Genomic DNA, 18,322 nt, shown 5'->3' with positions numbered 1-18,322 from the left:
CCCACCCATAAAAGATTTATGATTTAATTTGTGAGTCAGGGTTTTCCTGACACAATTGCTAGCAGTGCCTCTGGAATTTAACAGTTTTTTTCCTGGACTTGCTTTTCTCTATTTGTGCCACTGTTATGCAACATTTGAGCTCAGTCAGGTTGTCTTATAGTGACGCTCTGACACAACAATGTCATAGTATACAGAAAAGTCAAATAAAATTATACTTAACTTGTACTTATATCTTTTTTATCAAGATATAATTATAAAAAAGTATACCAAAATGTTTACTTGTATTATACATTCATAAACTAAAAAGTTAGCTAAGTATATTACTAGTTAAATAAAAATATACCTTAAGTGCACTTGTAGTACAGTAAAAAATAAAACTTAAACATAAACTAGTTGTGTACTCAAAGTTTACTGCTCTTGTACTTAAAAGTATACTTTTATGGTGATTTTATTAGAATACCTATTATATACTTAGGGAAATATACTTGAACTTTACTTAAGTTTACTTAAGACTGCCTCCTGATGTCATAAAGTAAAATAGTGCTTTTGTCCAAAGAATAAGATAAAGAGGAAGGCCATTTGTAGCTAATGATCTAGGAATAGAAGAGGCCAGAGGGACAATAGTGTCCTGTTACCCAGGATAAGAGTGAGGTATCAGCTGGCCAATCCTTCTTGTTTAATTGATTTACAAGAGAGAATGTGTGATGGAGAGATTAAAGCTGGTCGGCGGGCTGCTATTAACACCAGCCAAGTCCTCTATTATCATTTGATCTTCTCGCAGCCTCACTGAACTGAAGGGATATTTAAATGTGCCTGGAGCACCATTAATATTAAAGCATTCCTAAGCAGTACTTTAGCAGCTTTTGTATGTATTTCAGTGGGACTTACAGGAGATATAAGGAATTTACACAAAGTCAGAGTACAAAGTTAAAGCCGTCTGATGAGCTGCAGTTAAACTGAACAAATAGAAGAAAAGGGTATAAACCAGCAATGAACCAGTTTTCAAAACACTATTTTCAATGCTTACGACTCAAAGTCCTCCCAGACCGCTTGTCTTTGAGTGTATTATCATAGTAGATCAAGCCCTGAGGCCGCCCAAGTCTCCCAGATCCCTTCATAGTTAGTTTTTAGCCAAGATCTCAGACCATGAGCATGTGAATCAGAATAAACACCGCCGGGCACATGGACAAAAGGCAGATGAGGGATTGGGAGAGGAATTCATCACATCACTTCACTGTTGAATGATTCTGGTCAAACAGGCGGACAGAGAGGCCAAGGTCACGCCAAGAATAACTTATGAGGGAGCCATCCTAATTAAGGTATAATACACCTTTATCAAAACTCAGCTGATTTGTGTTGTAATTTAGTGGAAATCTTTCCAAAGATGCCAAACACTGCATTGATTTATATATTCCACTCCGTCTTAACATTATATATAGCTTTGATGAGTTACTGGAACAAGCAGATATTGAATATATTGCATCTGCGGTATTGTACAATGAAACAAGTCTGAGGATGTCAGTGGTTAGACTAATTACTCATTAATCATAGTCAAATGTTTTAATGCATCTTTGGTTTAATCAGTTATTTATTTGCTCTTATTTAAATGTTAAAAATGAGATTAATGGACTAACTTTTTAGACACTTTTGGGGAGTTTAAAGAAGCTGACATAATGGCATATTTTAGGTTAATATGGCAAACTTGTTAGCAAACAGCTGCCATTTACACATCCAGCGGACATGGAGCAGTGAAAACATTAATTTGGAGCCATGTTGGCCTCCTGATTGAAGACGCACGTCATATATTCACTCTAGTTTTAGCTCTGATCTTGGTCTACCAACTCCTGATGGACATACCTGGCTCTTCAGCTGCTAAAATGATCGATATGCTAACAAGCTAAGAGTTGCTATAGCTTTGTGTCTGTCTATGGATTGGTGCAGGGCAGGAAAAGCTCTGTAGTGGTGAGGAACTGTAGCTTTGGTGATCATTCGTCTCCATTGTCATCATTAAAAAAAATATTATAGCAATTTCAAACAAAGTCCTTTGAGTAAAGGGTTTTAACGCCTTTAAATTGGTCTAATAATGTCATTTAAAATGTTCACCAGAAACAGTTTTAAGAAATCAAACCTAGTGGTGTGCACTTTTTGGTAGGACCACACAGGCCAACCAATTACAGTGTGATAACGCCACTTAGAGATTGTTCCAAACTGAAACCACTGCAGTACAAGATGTAACGCCCTGGTTTGTAAAGAACAGTGTAGAGTAAAAGTCAGAGCACATACCTGAACAGCAAAAGAGAAGGATGTTTCCCTGATGAAGAACACAAGGGGAGTCACTGACCAGAGGGGAGACAGAGCTTTATATAAGGGCTCCTCTGGGGGGACTGTATGTGGATTATTGACAGCTTTTGGGAGCATTTGTTGAAGTCTGACGGGCAGGATAATGAGCGAAGGGTTTGTTGCTGACCTCACGGCTGAAACGAGAGACAGAAAGACAGGTGGCAGAAGATAAATAGAGACAGAAGAGAAAATAAGGAGGCAAAAACAAGATTATTTATCTATCTGTCTATGTAATAGGTTATACAAACAGGTCCTACACAGAACATGTATGTCAGTTGGCTTTTACTACATAGCTACACTTACTTGCTTTAAAATATTTCTGTGAAATGCAAATATGCCCTTGCGATGGTCAAATGCAAACAGCATTTCCATAAAGACAAATATGAGAGCACTTTGAACATGACCAAAACACATTTATGAAGCAACCTGCAGAAGTTCACTCTCACGAGGAAACGCCTGTGCAAAGGGTAAGACAAATTATTTCTAAAATATAATCTTATTTTAGAGCAAATATCTTAAAATGTGATTGTTTTGGGGCAAAAGAAAAAAGGAAGTGTGGAGAAGTGGTCTATATGACGTCTATACTACACTATACTATACTATACTATATACTATACTATTTTGTACACGAAAAATTTTCATTCACTCGTTATTAAACGTTTTTTTTTTCTTTTTTGAAGCCAATAAAATGTCTTGTTTTGTCCAGCCAGCAGTCCACAGATATTCAGCTTTGACTTATATAAACTGGAGAATTTTAAGTTTTTAAGTTATTAATTATAACAATATTCTGTCGACTGATGACTCAATTAATCGACTGATCATTGCAGCTCTAGAATACTATATATAATAATCTCATTTGTATAACTTTTATTATTTAATTTCTTAGAAAAATATGCTCCATCTGGTGATTTTGCTACTGGCTTCAAGTAAGTGTCTTTTTGTAAAATGCTGATATGAAAATACACACTGTTATGATCAAAATAGCTTTATTTGATGTTTTGGGTGGCTGTCTGCAGGCTGCATGGCTTTGTGCTCACACATTCCTCGAGAGTATTACCTGATAAATGTGGCTAAGACATGGGAGGAGGCGCAGAGTTACTGCAGAGAGAACTACACTGACTTGGCAACCATTGGCAGCCAGGTCGACATGCAGAAGTTGATGTCTGTGGCAGAAGCCAGTGGCGTGAAATCAGAGCGCTGGATTGGTCTGAAAAAGGCCGAGGTGGCATCCTGGCTATGGTCCGTCGTAGAAACTCAGACCTATCACGGCTTGGCTGAATACACTAACTGGGACACTTCACCTAATTCTTCTCACCACTGCGGAGGCATGAGGGGTAATGGGAAATGGCTCAGTGCTCTCTGTGAAACAACACTTCCCTTTGTCTGTCAGAAAGGTAAGAATGGTTTTAATTTGACCAATGCTTCAGATAGTAAACCCACTCATACTCTTGATGCACAGCTCCATGACCTTATTGTTATTAACTTTCTACACAATCAACCAATCATTCAATATCCTTTATCAAACAAGGTAAAAAAAAGACAAATGAAGATTTAAAACCTCTTTTCCAGGAGTGACCTGGCTAAGACGGCAGCACAAAAGCAAAATGGTTACACACAAGACACAAATAACATAAGCTCACACACTGTGGGGGGTGGGGGATTACACAGTGCAATGACAAGATCCAACTGAGCTTGTTTTTCTGTCTTTTATAATTGATTTGCTACGAGATGTGTTCATTTCGAGTCCTTCTGCAGAGTTAAATGATTAGCTTAGCATGAAGACTGGAAACAGGGAAGCAGCTAGCCTGGTTCTGTCCAAAGGTGACACTCTCAGCACCTCTAAAGATCACTAATTAACATTTTATCACATTTGTTTGATTCATTCTAAGACTGAAGTGTAAAAGGGACATGTTTTAAGATCATTTTGGTGCATTTTTCACCAAAGAGAGGCCAGAAGTGATCTGTGGACGTTATCTAGAATAGCTGTAGGTTAGCGGTGAGGTGGTCACACAGATATTTGACCAGTTAATCCTCATCCTTGAATTCTTTTCTCCTTTGAAGCTGAAAAACACATTTTTGAAACTTCAAATAAAGCATTAATCACACCTGTACAGCTTGTCGACGCACGTTTTTGAGTCTGGAATGGGCTCGTTGTTGCCCCCTTGTGGCGTCTGCATTCTCAGTTTGTGCAGCACTTCAATGACCGTAGTTTTTCAGTAGGGGTTGAAATGGAGTTACTGTAACTCTGACCCAAACCTTGTCTTGTAGCCTGACCCTTAACCCTATATAGCTAGCTAGCTGTTAACTAAGAGCTGCAGTAACACCAGTTAAACACCAGAATTTGAAGCAGAGGGAGACCTCTTCCTGCAGCTCTCCCTCTCCCCTCTCTGTCCTCAGCCAATAGGAACGCTCTCTCTCTCTGAAATGACCTGTGATTGGCCAAAGGCTCCCGTCACGGACTATATTTTCTAAAGCCTGAAAACAGAGCCAAGAGGAGGTGCAGAGCTCTAGCTTTCTTTCAGAACACTCAAATTACAATATCATAAAAGATTATAATGGGATTTCTGCCCAACAAAGGTGAAATTCAACTGCCTACCCCAGGCTCCGCCCTCTAGCCTCAGGATGCAGTAAAGAGCCCGTTACAGCTTTACGCACCACAACTTGCCAAAGAAGACGCTATACTAGAAAACATGCTTGAAGGAGTGGTATTTATGTTTCATCCAAATAGTTTTCAACCTGTATTTTTTGGTTTCACAAAAGAAAGACTTCTTAGATGAAGACTTTATGGCATTGCATGAGTTTCAGCATATTTTGATCTCGACACATGATCACTGGAGTATCGCGTTCATAGTCTAATTGCTTGAAAGGTTATAGCCACCTAGTGTGTGTGTTTTCCCCATTCCCTCCAAAACTTTTAACCTGTAATTTTTGCATTATTCACAGACAAGGGGTCCGGTGGGTTTGATGTCGTTCTTGAAGAGAAATCATGGAGGAAAGCCCAAGAGTACTGTCGACTGAATGGTACCGACTTGGCCAGTGTGAGGAACTGGACTGAAAATCAGGCGGTACAGCAAATGATTAAAGAAAATGTGCCATCGCCGTCCTTCTCCTGGATCGGTTTGTTCAGAGATGAGTGGAAATGGTCGGATCAGAGTGACAGTTCCTTCAGAAAGTGGGATGCCTCTCAGCCAAATAATGATGGAAACTGTGTCCTATTTAGGACCACTGACAAAGAGTGGTACGACAGAAGCTGTACTTCCCAACTTCCCTTCTACTGCTATAAAGGTGAGAACTTAATTCTGCAGTATGTGTTTTTTAAATGCCATCCTGAACATGATACATTTAACAAAACAAACCAAAGGGATGCTTGATTATGTCTGTTTCTTATTCATAGAGCCGAGAAAAACAACAATTGTGAAGATGGAAATTAAGTCGAATTTAAACTTCGCTGACTCTGCTGTGAGCGGAGAAATTATGAAGCAAGTAAGTTTTTGTTTATGGTAAACATGGGTTTGCTGCTGATGGTAGTAAGGAAGTTGTCTCTTCACTGCCAGTAACGAAGTGAGTAAAGTAAAGAAGTATCTAATTTGAATGCAGGTGTTTTTGTTCTTGCTTCCACAGATCCAACAAAAGTTTGAGGGGGTCAAGTTTCAGTGGAGAGTCCAGCCTGATGGGAAGATTTTCCATAAAAAAGAAGAGAAGAAAGTCTCTAAAGCCTGTTGAATGAATTAAGTCGCAACTATGAAGTAATCTGCAGTGCCCAACATCCACTCCTTGTCATCTGTGTGGGCACATTAGCTGTTTACATTAAAATACTCACATTAATGAGGAGAAATTAAACCACAACCAGCCTGATGTATTTGAAAGAAAGCCCATGTTTGACCCATTTCAAATGCCCTTTGTAAAGTGCTCTGTGATGCATTCGGTTAATACGGATTATAAAAAGACATTAAATCTGACATTGTACACACTATGTATCATGTATTTATTTGGCTAATTTTAAAAAAAATGTCATGCTCTCTTCAATATTCACAGCTTAAGAATAGTTTTCATCTTAGTAGTATTCGGAGGTTCTGTGTCTGTGAACTACTATGTCTCTTAATTGTTTTTTATGAAGTATGGTGTGCCTCAGGGGTCTAATTTGGGATCACTTTTATTCTCGTTATACAGTACATGCTTCTCCTTGGGCACATTATTCATATTCACGGTATCTCTTTATTTTTGTGCTGAAGTCGTTGGCTGAGTCAGTGATCAGTCCCTTTCCTGACTTTTCCTTTGAAAATGCTTCTATGTTCCTCCTGTACCCCTTTTCTACACTGGATTTGTCTTTATACACTGAAATGTTTTAATGTTGTTTTAAAACACGATTATTGGATGACTCTTTGCAAAGCACTTAGTGATTTGGATTTTGTAAAGTGCTCTATGAATAACGATTATTACTTCTCATCCTAGAAAACAACGGGTGTGCTGCGTTCTTTTGCAGAAACATAAAATAGATCCAACTTCCAAGCCTGTGAGCATTATCTTCTAGGGGAATGCAAACACCCTTTTGAGGCTCTGGAGGGAGCTGCACCTCATCTAATGAAGTCAGTAGTTGCTTTTTGGGTAATACAGACATCTACTTCTCACACTGAAGAAGAATGGAATAAATGGATTGTGGTTGTGCTGCATTGATTTGATCTTAATATCATTTAACCGTCCATCATGAGTCTGACAGTGTTACAGGAGTGCAGTGACTATACTCTCATGAGGCAACAAAAACAAACACGTGGCTTTTCTTCTTTAAGAATGACTTTATGTTCACCCATAATATTGAATTATAAAGGCTGACCATAGTAATATAACGAGACAAGCTCAAATGAAAACAGAAAAGGCAATCATTATGAAGAACAGAAAAACTATTTGAATCACGTGGCTTCACTCCACATGTAATCCACATCTGCCCTGCAGTACTGCTCAAGTCTAAATACCTGCACATGATGTTCATAAATATAGCTTGCATTGTTACAGTGCTTCTTTAATTATACAGTGGTAAAATAAATAACAAAACAGACATGGCAGTGAAATAACTGGAGTTCATTACAGCAGTTTTTAACTTGGTACGTTTGAAATGTTTACTGCCACTGAAAGAAAAATTGACCTAGATTATTTGTATGTACATTTTGAATATGTTTGAAAACATAACAAAAAGGTTATTTCCTGGGTGAGCTGGAATTGAATATAATAGCCTGGCACTCTCAGCATGGCATTACAATCATGTTGTTTCAGTAGAAAGCAGATTAATATATGAGTAAACACTGAGAAGTCAGACTTATAGGATTTGTGTAACAGCAATGTTGCATTCAGATGGAAAAAACGTACAGTCACGCGTGTTTTCTCTCTGTGCTAATGTGCCGTGACTCAAGATACATCACTCGCTTCCTAATACATTTTCCAAACAATATAAACAACAGAAAATTAGTGGCACAAAAAGACATACTGCACTTGAATTGGTATTAAATTACTCCCTGCAATAAGGTGTTACAATATGTCACAATAACAATTCATATTGTTTTTTTTTCAATGGTTTGACTGGCTTGACAAAAACAATAGACCGTGTTGTACTTGAATCACACTTCTTGACCATTTGTTGACCTTTTTCCTTCTCAAACTGCTAATATATGCACACAAATACAGATGCATATCAGTAAAAACATCCCCTCCATTTGACCAGTTTTCCCCATGGAGCTGTCCCCTTTAATATCATCTAGCTGGCTATGAATTTCTCCCAATACACAAGGGGAAAAAACCCTGTCTTTCCTCACTTCACAGTGTGACATTCTTGCACACCTTCTCTTTTCCCCTGAGTAACAGCCTACAGGTATTTCTTGACCTCTTTCTGCTTCTCCTTTGTCTTGAGCTGTGTTTGGTGTGGACTCAGCAGCTGCAGCAGGTCATGCAGGGCTTTACTGATCTGACCACCAAACCCGTAGGCGGCCTGCACAGGAGACATAAAATAAAGAATAAGGAGTTAAATCAGGAATTTGCTTAATCCAGAAAGGTTTTACGTCATATGCCTTCATAAACTTAAATAATGAAAATAATTGATAAACAATTACCTTCACAACAAGTTGAGGACTTTTTTCTATGCAGCTTAATAGTATATTACCATTCTCAATAAACTTACAGTGTCTGGACACGAGTGCTTGCACGCGATGTGGAAGTTAATTATGTTCTCTCCCATAAAGGCGTAAGACACCCCATAACCATCATCTGCCACCTGAAAAAGAAATAGAAAAAAAGAAGAACCTACGTTTTTTTGTCCCAAAAATATTTCAAAACAAAAATGTAAAAAATATTTGCTGTATACTTTTAGTGTCAAGAATGCAAAAAAAGCATGGAATGGAACAGTTATTTTTCTCAACAACTCATAGTTTGAATGTTTAAACTATGGATGAATACCTCCTATGACCCCACTTCAAAACATCTGAACTATCCCTTTAAGATTAGCTGCTTCCATTGGAAAGAAATACTGAAAGAGTGACCACTAAAAGCTACGGCATGGTGTAAATGAAAATGTTATTACACAGGCAACTGTTTAATGACTTTGTAAATTAAGCACTGACCGGTCCAAAGCCTCCTCCACAACAGACGTACTCTGGGTAGTTGACAAAGTCAAACAGCTCCACGTGTAATGGAGACTGACTGGTGGACAGCCGCCAGGGCTCAGACAGAACCTGAAATACCCACAGGAAGCCACTGCGTCAGTTTTCTGAAGTTGCTGTTGCATTGGCTCTACTGAACAGAAACATACTCAAACTGAACTGGAACGGCTGATAAATATAAAAAATTACAAGGGAAAGAAATAAACCTCTTTCAAGAAAGGAGACTCCACTCGGAGGTATTTGGACACCACGTAGAGGCAAAAGAGGTGTCTGTCAACGCCAGCTCCAGTCATAGCCAAACGGTATATCTGCTGGTGCTTTTCTGTTGCTTCCTGGAACAAACGCCTGCACACATCTGCTGCCTGGGGGAGAACGACACGGGTGGCATGACTGCTAGGCATAGCACATGTTAAAAATAAACACTGTATGATGTATGCGAGGAAAAAAACAATTAGACAGAAAAAAAATGCAATGCAGATTCATTTTCTGAAGGGAGCCCATAATCGTCTCCTTTTGAGGCACTTCCAACACCAAAACGTTCCTCAAACTCTGTACAAAAATGATGAAAATCAAGAGACAGTTTCCATGGTCTCACCTCTCCACCCTCCAGTGCTCGAATAAAGGCGGAGCTCTCGCTGGTGCAGGAGCGAACTGTCTCGGTCCTGCCCTCCCTGAACAGGCGGGTCATGGAGGATTCGTACGTCAAACAGAATCTCCTCTGTTCCTGAAATGTTAAAATAAAACTTACATACAACAGATAATAGTCACAGTACTGACAGTACTAGTCCCACACACACACACACACACACACACACACACACACACACACACACACACACACACACACACACACACACACACACACACACACACACACTCTGCTTCACAGAAAGGCTTACCCTATAGTAGGCTAACTGAAGAGCAATCTGAATGACAGCATCTGGACTGACTCGACACTTCTTGATCCTTCCTTTGCCAAAGTCTTGGAAGGAAAACACGTGGAGGTCCACATCATCGGCCAGAGCCTGAGCCACCGCCAGAGACTGGGAGATCTGCTCCTCACACTGAAACAGACACATCCGAACAGTTAACATCGACAGGACTGTGACACCTATAACCATCGCCCTGTTGTTTCAAAAGAGAGAGCCATGCTTCCATACTGTTACAAAATAATGAGTCAGCGTTAACCACTTGGTTGGTATTGGGCAATGAATGCTGTCTATGTAAACACGTAACTTGAGAAGGGCACTATTCCTACCAATGGCGCGGATTTGCCAACCATTAGTCCCCCCATGGTGCTCACTGGCTTGTTGCTTTTTGGATTGTTGCCAACAAGGCAGTAAGACCCTGTCCTGTAAAAGGTGAAAAGGAATTTAGGGAACGTGTGACTGGATAACTTACTTCTGGAGGGATTTCCCAGTCGAGCTTCTGTGGTCGTGGTAGAGATGAATCCACTTCTCCTTTGCAGTGACCCTCTGCATTGTAACCAAGCTGGAAACAGTCAGTGGACATGGTGTGCTGGAAAACACAGAGTTATTAGTGGTGGCCTCTCGGAACCAGATGATAACAGTTTGGAATCTTTCCTTACCTGGGCTAAGTGTGACACCACCGGTGCATCACCCCACGAGTGCTCTCCATTGAAACCCAGCTTTCCATTCTTAAAAAAAACTACTGAGAAGGACTTGTCAAACCACCTGCATGACAACCAAGATAAAGATTAAGCAACTACGAAAACTAGTTAACGAGTTACATGTTTACAAGACAGTGGTCAGTTTACCTGTGTAAAATTACCTGTCATAACATTTCCCATGCAACAAGGATTTGGCGTAGAAATCTAAACTAGCCCGGTCATCTGCCTTTATGTCCTGTTCATCATCGTCGTCCAGCGTCACAAAGAAGGCGGCTTTCTCGATGCAGTCCAGAGAGTGTTTATTGACCCCACTGCTGAAATACTTCTTTCTGGCTTTAGCCCATGGAGTTCTGGGAAACATTGCAGAGGAAAATGATGACATTAGATAAGGATGTATTGTCCGTGTGATTTAAGCACCGGTGGCTTGTCGAGCTGACCTGTCTCCAGCAGTCAGGGCCCCTAGTTTGGACTCTCCTTTTGAGGGAGATGAAGGGTCATCAAGGATCCTCTGAATTTGGAATTCAATATCCCTGGGCGACAGGAGCCTGCCCGCTTGGTACATCCTAAGACGGAAGTAGCGACCCCTGTGGTATACCGCTATGTAGTCACTGTCCTGCCAATGTTGCACAGTGTCTTCGCACATAATAAGGAAGAAGTAGATATTTTGTAAATTGAGTCAAAGGCATGTCATACAAACAAAAATACAACATTGATGATGCTCTTAATACGCAGGGTATAATCCACAGATGAACGGTGAAACTTCACAATACAACTCTAACATCAGCGAATATTCGGTGGGTGAGCAGCATGAATCAGGAAGGAGTGTGCGAGCACCGCGCCAGAGCGCATAACTCAGATGACTCTAAGGCCCCGTCCACCCTGCATGGGTATTTTTAAAAGCAGTGTTTTGCCTTCTTCATTGTCAAAAAAAATCCCATCCACACAAGCACTGTTTAAAATAAAAGTATGAGGTACTTATGGATACTCAGCGTGTTACCTACAATAGGTGACAGTAAGTATGACCACAGGCAGGTAACATTGGCAGCACTCTAGACGTATTTTAGCCATCTAAAAAAAGATCTATCACTTTAAATGTGCCATATACTGTATTTAGAACATGTTCACTGCTTTACCTTGCAGTCAGTCTTCCCCCCCCCTCTTTCGGCTGGTCAGTCTCCCTATGCAAACGTTTCTCTTCCGGCTCCTCTCTTCTCCACAGTGAATGGCATTTAATCCTCGCTGTTACAATCACTCATTTGTATTTTCTTGTATTTGTTTATTCCATGAAGCGTGGGAAGTCAGACTCAAACATATCTGTCTCCCTTATGTGTACACTGCCAATGCTGCTGTCTGCTTCTCCGAACTGGCAGTGTGTTAACCATCGTCTGCTTGAGATTACACACTGACTACAGATAAGTACCTCATACAACTCCATTTTTAAAAAACTATCCCTTAAAGGTCTGATTAACAATTGGAGCCTGAGTAAATGTTGAGGATGCTTTGTTTTCATTGTGGTCTCTAATTTGAAATGACTGACAGGGTGATTATCAAGAGGTTGGCTCATACACATAATGGACAAGGAACATTTACTATATATGGGACCGGGATGTATCTTAAATTGTGTGAAAAAAATAATACTACCTGTTAGTGTTCCAGGGATTCGACAAGTGTCAAACATCCGTTCAAACTGATAAGAACAGCAAGGAACTGCAGACCTCAACAACCACTGAGCAGGATAAAGAAGGATGAGCAAGGGTGAAAAGAAAGGAAGGGAGAGAGAGAGAGGGAGAGAGAGAGAGAGAGAGAGAGAGAGACAGAGAGAGACAGAGAGGGAAAAAAAAGCAAAACAGTAAAGAAATGCAGGAGTGTGCAGGAGAAATGGAAAGAGAACCAAGTAAGAGAGGAAGGAAAAGATGAAAAAAACAAAATGAGTGGGCAGAAGAAAAAAGACATTAGTTACAGACAGACCCGTTCTAGAAACCCAGTCAGACCTGTGATGAGACCAGAAGGCATGAGGAGACAGATGAAAGATGACAGGACGGCCTGTACAGCAGACATATTATGACTCAGTGAATCACGGCGCCTTGCTTCCTGACACCACACAAGCTCACACGCAGTCTTTCACACAATTATCTATCCCACGCTTAAAACTCCAGAGGGCTCCGACACCTTCGTTTTGCCTCGTCATCTCTGAAGCGGTGTTGTCTTAGCATTGCTCACTTGTTGAAGCGACCTGCCATGTCTGCTAACGTTCAGACTGTATCATATATCAGCACTGTGTGAAACATCACATTGCCGCAGTGTGCGTGTGCATGTCAGTCTCTTTACCCTTCTCCTCTCCAGGAATGCGTGTGGAGTTGAATACCCTCTCCCACTGAGCTGAACACAGAGGAATGACAGTGCCTGGTATATGGTTCTGGGAAAGGGAGAGGAGAGGAGGAAGGCAAGAACAATGGAGAGCAGGGGAGGGACCGTAGAATCAAATAAAAAAAGGGATTTTTTTTTTTAAAGAATGAGAGGAAACGAAGGAAGTAAATCAAGAGAAATCAAGCAAGTGAAAGAGAGGTTTGAAAGGGAAGGGGTGAGAGATGAGAATGGTGGGAGAACATGAGGGAAGTGTCTTCACATAAACATGAAAACTAAATAAATGAATAGGGATGTTTATCTACAATAAACAGTCACAAACAATTACTAATAGATGTTACTCACCACAGTCAAGACACAATCATACAACCATCATACATCTCTATTGTGTCTCATACATTTGAGACATTTGACTACCAAGTCTTCTGTTGCCATAGCAAAGAGAAATGAAATAGGGTTGACTGATGGCTAAACTCACAGGTTTAAGCTCTTCTTTGTTGAGTTTACGGCGGTATAGGAAGATCGCATGAAGGTTGTTGCCTGCCCTGGCCGCCTGGATGGGTGTCGGCGTCACATACATAAAGTCCTGGGGAGAAAACGCACAGAGACAGGAAGTCAGGAGAATCATTTGGTGAAAGATCTTGATGCACCCATTATCATTCTGCTATAGTACCGAGCTGATGCAAAATAGTGTTGGGCGGGAACTTGTTTTGGGGGAACATTTGCATGTGGGGAGGCATTAAAATGGCTAAATCCCCCATTCGATATATTATATAGATATTATTTGTGCCTGCCTTAATGCATGATCAAAATATGTCAGAGCTTTCAGGTAGCGAAGCGGATTTTAAAAACAGTAACGAGCAGATAGCGTAAGGGGAGGAGACTGTCGTGTAAAATAGCCAATGGCAGGCTTATACCTGCAATCTACATCTGGTGAGTCAAAACAAGGAAAAGTGTGACTGTCATCCAAACAAAATAATCTGTAAGTACGCCTTACAGAATCAAGATCCAAGTCCTGCTTAGAGAGGACTGTGCATGAGTATGTTCTCAATTACTACTGCTACAGTTCCCTCGATCAAAAAACAAAGGATTCTTTATGTTACAGGCTTTAGGAAATAGTTGTGTTTTTAAAAGCCATATCTAAGGGCGCACTCACACTGTCCATCCGTACCGTGCCCAAACAGGTTTCACAGGTAAAGTCTAGTTCGTTTGACCATGGACCGTTTGGGAGAGGTGGGCTTTTGTAAAGCACGTTTGCACATGTACAAGCACGAGCGTGCGCACGTGTACGAGCACGAGCACGAGGCCTATGGCGGTTCTGACGTCATTTTATGTGAGCCTGTTTGGACATAGAAAAAAGAAGGACGGACCATGCGCGGACAAAACAATGGCGGCTAAAGGTTCACGTTGGTGTGATGCGAGGTGGAGTGTTTACTGCAGATTTGGTCAGATGAAAATATTCAAAAACAGTCGCACAAGACGCACAAAAACTCAGAGGTCTATGGAAAGATTTGTAAACAAAGCGACGCATCGCGATGACGTCAATCAATCTGTGTTAAGTGTTACGGTGTGATGACGTATAGACAGGCAAGAAGCATTCCGCCGAGGCCCAGGTAGTGTGAGTACAAACGGGCCTGGCCCGTGGGTGGAGAGGGAGGGGAGACTAAGGCACGGGGCACGGTACAGATGGACAGTGTGAGTGCGCCCTAAAAAACAATATTCACATTCATTATGTGTGAAGTTGTATGAATACAATCGTGAGAATTGTTGAGAATAAACATGAATCGGCAGTTTACTTTTCCAGGATTAATAAAAAAGGAGTGCCAGCCTTAGTCTAATGAGCAGTAACACACAATTATATACATTACTTTTTAAACAAACGCCCACAAATGATTCCCAGCTTGAATCCTTAAATATCTCAAAGGCCATAAAAAAGAATAAATAAACCTAGTACAGTCAACATGTCCACCATTAAACGTGAAGTGAGGACTACACCAGGTTAAACTGGACATTTCTTAGAGCAAAAGGATTTTCATACCATGCCAAAATAGTTACTGTTGACCATTATTGGGCCACGTCCCCGTAGATAGACATATTCCTCCCACCAGTCACTGACCTGAAGAATTAGAAGAAACACAATAAAATCTTTGCGAGAAAGCTAACAGTCAATTACATATTCAGATGGGATAAATAATTCAAACCCCAGAACCTCACAAAGATATACATTGTTAATGGAATTTTAAATTTCCTTTGGCGTGCTTTGCTTTGGACATTTAAGGGAAGTTTGAAGTAGCACTGTGGTCAAACACTTACGTAGTTGGTGGCCCAGAGAGCTTTGAGTTTGAGGTACCACTGCAGGCGGTTACCAAGGCTGCTCTCAAACTCTGCCGCCAGCTTGGTCATGCGTTCATACTCTGTGTCATCCATCAGCGGACGCACTGATTCCAAGTGCTAAACAAAAGAGGTGTTTAAATAATAATAAGAGGAGGCAGTGTTAAGCAAAAATAAAATGAACGACAGGAATACAGAATCTACTAAAAACTGTATAACGTTTTATCACCTCTCATCTGTCAAAAAATCTCAATGTAGAATCAGCATAGATATCTTGCATTTTTATTTCACAAAGCTTGCTGCCAGATAAAACACTCAGGCAATGATAACGAGAAATTTGGTGCAACAACAGCGGCAGAAAATGATGAATGTGAAAAAGTGATCCATCTGTTTCATGGTCAGTAATCAGCGTGTTGTCATTTCCTCTGCTTCATGTGATGTCTCACCCTCTTGACTGTGTCCTTGACGGCAGGCACAGGCAGGTTTGGCAGCGAACCCTGGTAGCTGTAGAGCAGAGGCTTTCTGCCAGAGAAGATCCGCACCAGCGCCTGGCATAAGAACAAAGGCATTATGAAAAAAACACACTGAAAATATTAAAGTTAGGGCGTAAGATAGGGCTAATTATTTTTGTCTTCAAGTAGTTTTGTATAATATTACATGTCATACCAATCAGATATAAAAATCTATTATAAAATTAAAGGTCCCATATCATGCTCATTTTCAGGTTTATACTTGTATTTTTTGTTTCTACAAGAACATGTTTACACACTTTAATGTTCAAAAAACACATTATTTTCCTCATACTGTCCGTATGATTATACCTGTACTCACCCTCTGAAACGCTCCGTTTTGTCTCTTTAAGCCCCCCTCCTGAAAAAGCCCAGTCTGTTCTGATTGGTCTACATCTGCTCTCTCTACGTCACAGAGTTTTAGCCTCTGTATATGGGGTGCCCGCTTCACCAGGTGAGCCACTATCTCTAGCGCCCTATCTCTGCATTGTACAATATATAGACCATTTCAATGGAATTATGTTGCTAGGCAACATCATTTGCCCTTGTTAACTTCCTGTCAGCTGATGTCATTCACATACACTGCAACATGTTTTTTACATGTTTACAACTGTAAAAAAGGTCTATAGTATAGTTGTGACATCACAACAGCACAGAAGTCCTGGTGGCTCGTTTAACGGCACAGGTTTCTGAATATGGGAGTATTAGTAGTAGTATAAGTATTGTTGGTTTACAGTAACAATGGGAAAAGGTGTGAAAACAACACTGACCACCCAGACTTTGGTGGTGTTGGACATCTTGCCGTGCTTTTCGAACATCCAGCGATGGTAGGAGAGCAGCTGCTTGAGGCACAGGCGCATGGTGAAGATGAGCAAGAGCCATAGCATGGTGCTGAAGAGCACTGCTGACACCAGCGTCTTGCACTGGTTACTCATAGACTGGCTGGAAGTGGTGGAGATGGACAGATGGAGAGAGGGGAAAGGGGGAGCAAAAAAGAAACAGTGAATGAAACAAATAACAAAAGTGAATGCAAAATCTGTTCATGAAGGGAAGAATAGAAAGGAGAGAGGAGGAAAACTGGCATTGTAAAGAAGAAACAAAAAGAAACAAAAGAAATATATTACAGAAGACTATGAAAAAGGAAGAGTGGGAAGGAGTTAGTGAGGCTTATTTAAAACACACAATACATCTATACTTCTGTAAAGCAATGTACACTGAGGGAAAGGGAACATTTTGTGTCTCGTGAATCAAAAGATTAATCATTGACTTCAACCATTTCATGGAGTCACACAATGTTTTACCTGACCGGAAGGTGCTCCTGTATCTTGGCTATCAGTCCCATGGAGGGGTCGGAGCGAGTGTACATGGTGGCCAGGATCGCTATGACCACAAAAAGCCAGGAGGAAGGACTAGCAGGATATACCCCCGTTATCACGCTGTTCTGTTAACGTAACAGAGGGGAGATTTATAATTCCATTCTTTCTGTATACAATCACCGATAATTCAGTTATGATCACATTAAAGTAATACTAGTCATGAAAATGCTTATAGCTCGGCGTCAGCTTGACTTTCAAAACAAATCACAGAAAATAGAACTGTTGATTTACTGTTAATAGCTGTTGCTTTTCTGCAGATGCATATCCAACATGGTATGAAATGCTTACACATCGAACATCGCTTTTATTCAAATGAGTGGTGTAAATCGGGATCAAACAGAGACGCATGGATACCCACCTGCAAATTGTCAGCCATGACATCCATTATTGATTGATGATGAAGTCCACACATTATGAAAGTAAAAAACTCACTGAGAGCACCCTCACTCTTTTTTTTTCTGTAGCATCCTGTATACAGGGTTATACAACTAAGACTAACACATTTCTAACAATTAATTTAAGACAGCACTCTTACATTCAGCCAGTTTCAACGTTTCAGTGAACGACATGAAAGTATAAGTAACTGTAACTGTAGTAAAGTGTACCAAGTTCAAGTCTTTTCTTATTCTAAAAATCTAAGAATTATCAGAAAATGAACAAAAGCATTAAAACCACTATACGAACAGGCCAACAGAATATAATTCAGCTGTGACACAGACGCAAGTGTTGACATGAAGACAGGCACATATGTGAATATTATAGACAGGTGCACAGCCAGAGTGGGGATACCTTGATTCCAATGATACGTTTCTTCCAGGAGCGCACACCAGAGAGGTAGATCTCAGTGAGAGCCTGGTGGGACAACTGCAGATCGATGCCCTCTCGGGTGACTGTGAACTGGAAGGCCACCGCCTGGTGGGCTTCCGCCATGATGACTGTGCACGATGACAGGGACAGATGTGAGGACACAGAAACAGTGAGGAAAAAGAAAGGCTTCCTTTAGCTGTAAATGTTAATAGACAGCCAACAACCTAAAGGCATGAAGGGACAGTTGAACCTCAAACATCTTAGACATACACAAGAGTACTATCAAACATGGTGACTAACATTTGCTAACATTTGAATGTA

General features: G+C 40.7%; 1 protein-coding gene across 1 annotated transcript; it reads right to left on the bottom strand.

The window, feature by feature from the left end:
* Positions 1-8,194: 8,194 nt before the first annotated feature.
* Positions 8,195-18,124, bottom strand: LOC310960553 (carnitine O-palmitoyltransferase 1, liver isoform; the record flags this gene model as incomplete). Its single annotated transcript, XM_083932273.1, has 18 exons — positions 8,195-8,317; positions 8,507-8,599; positions 8,946-9,056; positions 9,191-9,346; positions 9,580-9,708; positions 9,884-10,048; positions 10,386-10,502; positions 10,573-10,678; positions 10,776-10,964; positions 11,052-11,247; positions 12,943-13,030; positions 13,457-13,564; positions 15,017-15,094; positions 15,292-15,429; positions 15,756-15,857; positions 16,589-16,760; positions 17,120-17,259; positions 17,984-18,124. The coding sequence occupies 18 exons, from the start codon at positions 18,122-18,124 to the stop codon at positions 8,195-8,197; spliced, it is 2,352 nt and encodes a 783-aa protein (XP_083788399.1).
* Between the last annotated feature and the right edge of the window lie 198 nt (positions 18,125-18,322).

The sequence above is a fragment of the Echiichthys vipera genome, assembly GCF_963691815.1.
Source record: "Echiichthys vipera genome assembly, chromosome: 18".
Lineage (NCBI taxonomy): Eukaryota > Metazoa > Chordata > Actinopteri > Perciformes > Trachinidae > Echiichthys > Echiichthys vipera.
The sequence above is the reverse complement of the archived record's forward strand: the minus strand, read 5'-3'. Positions and strand labels throughout refer to the sequence as shown.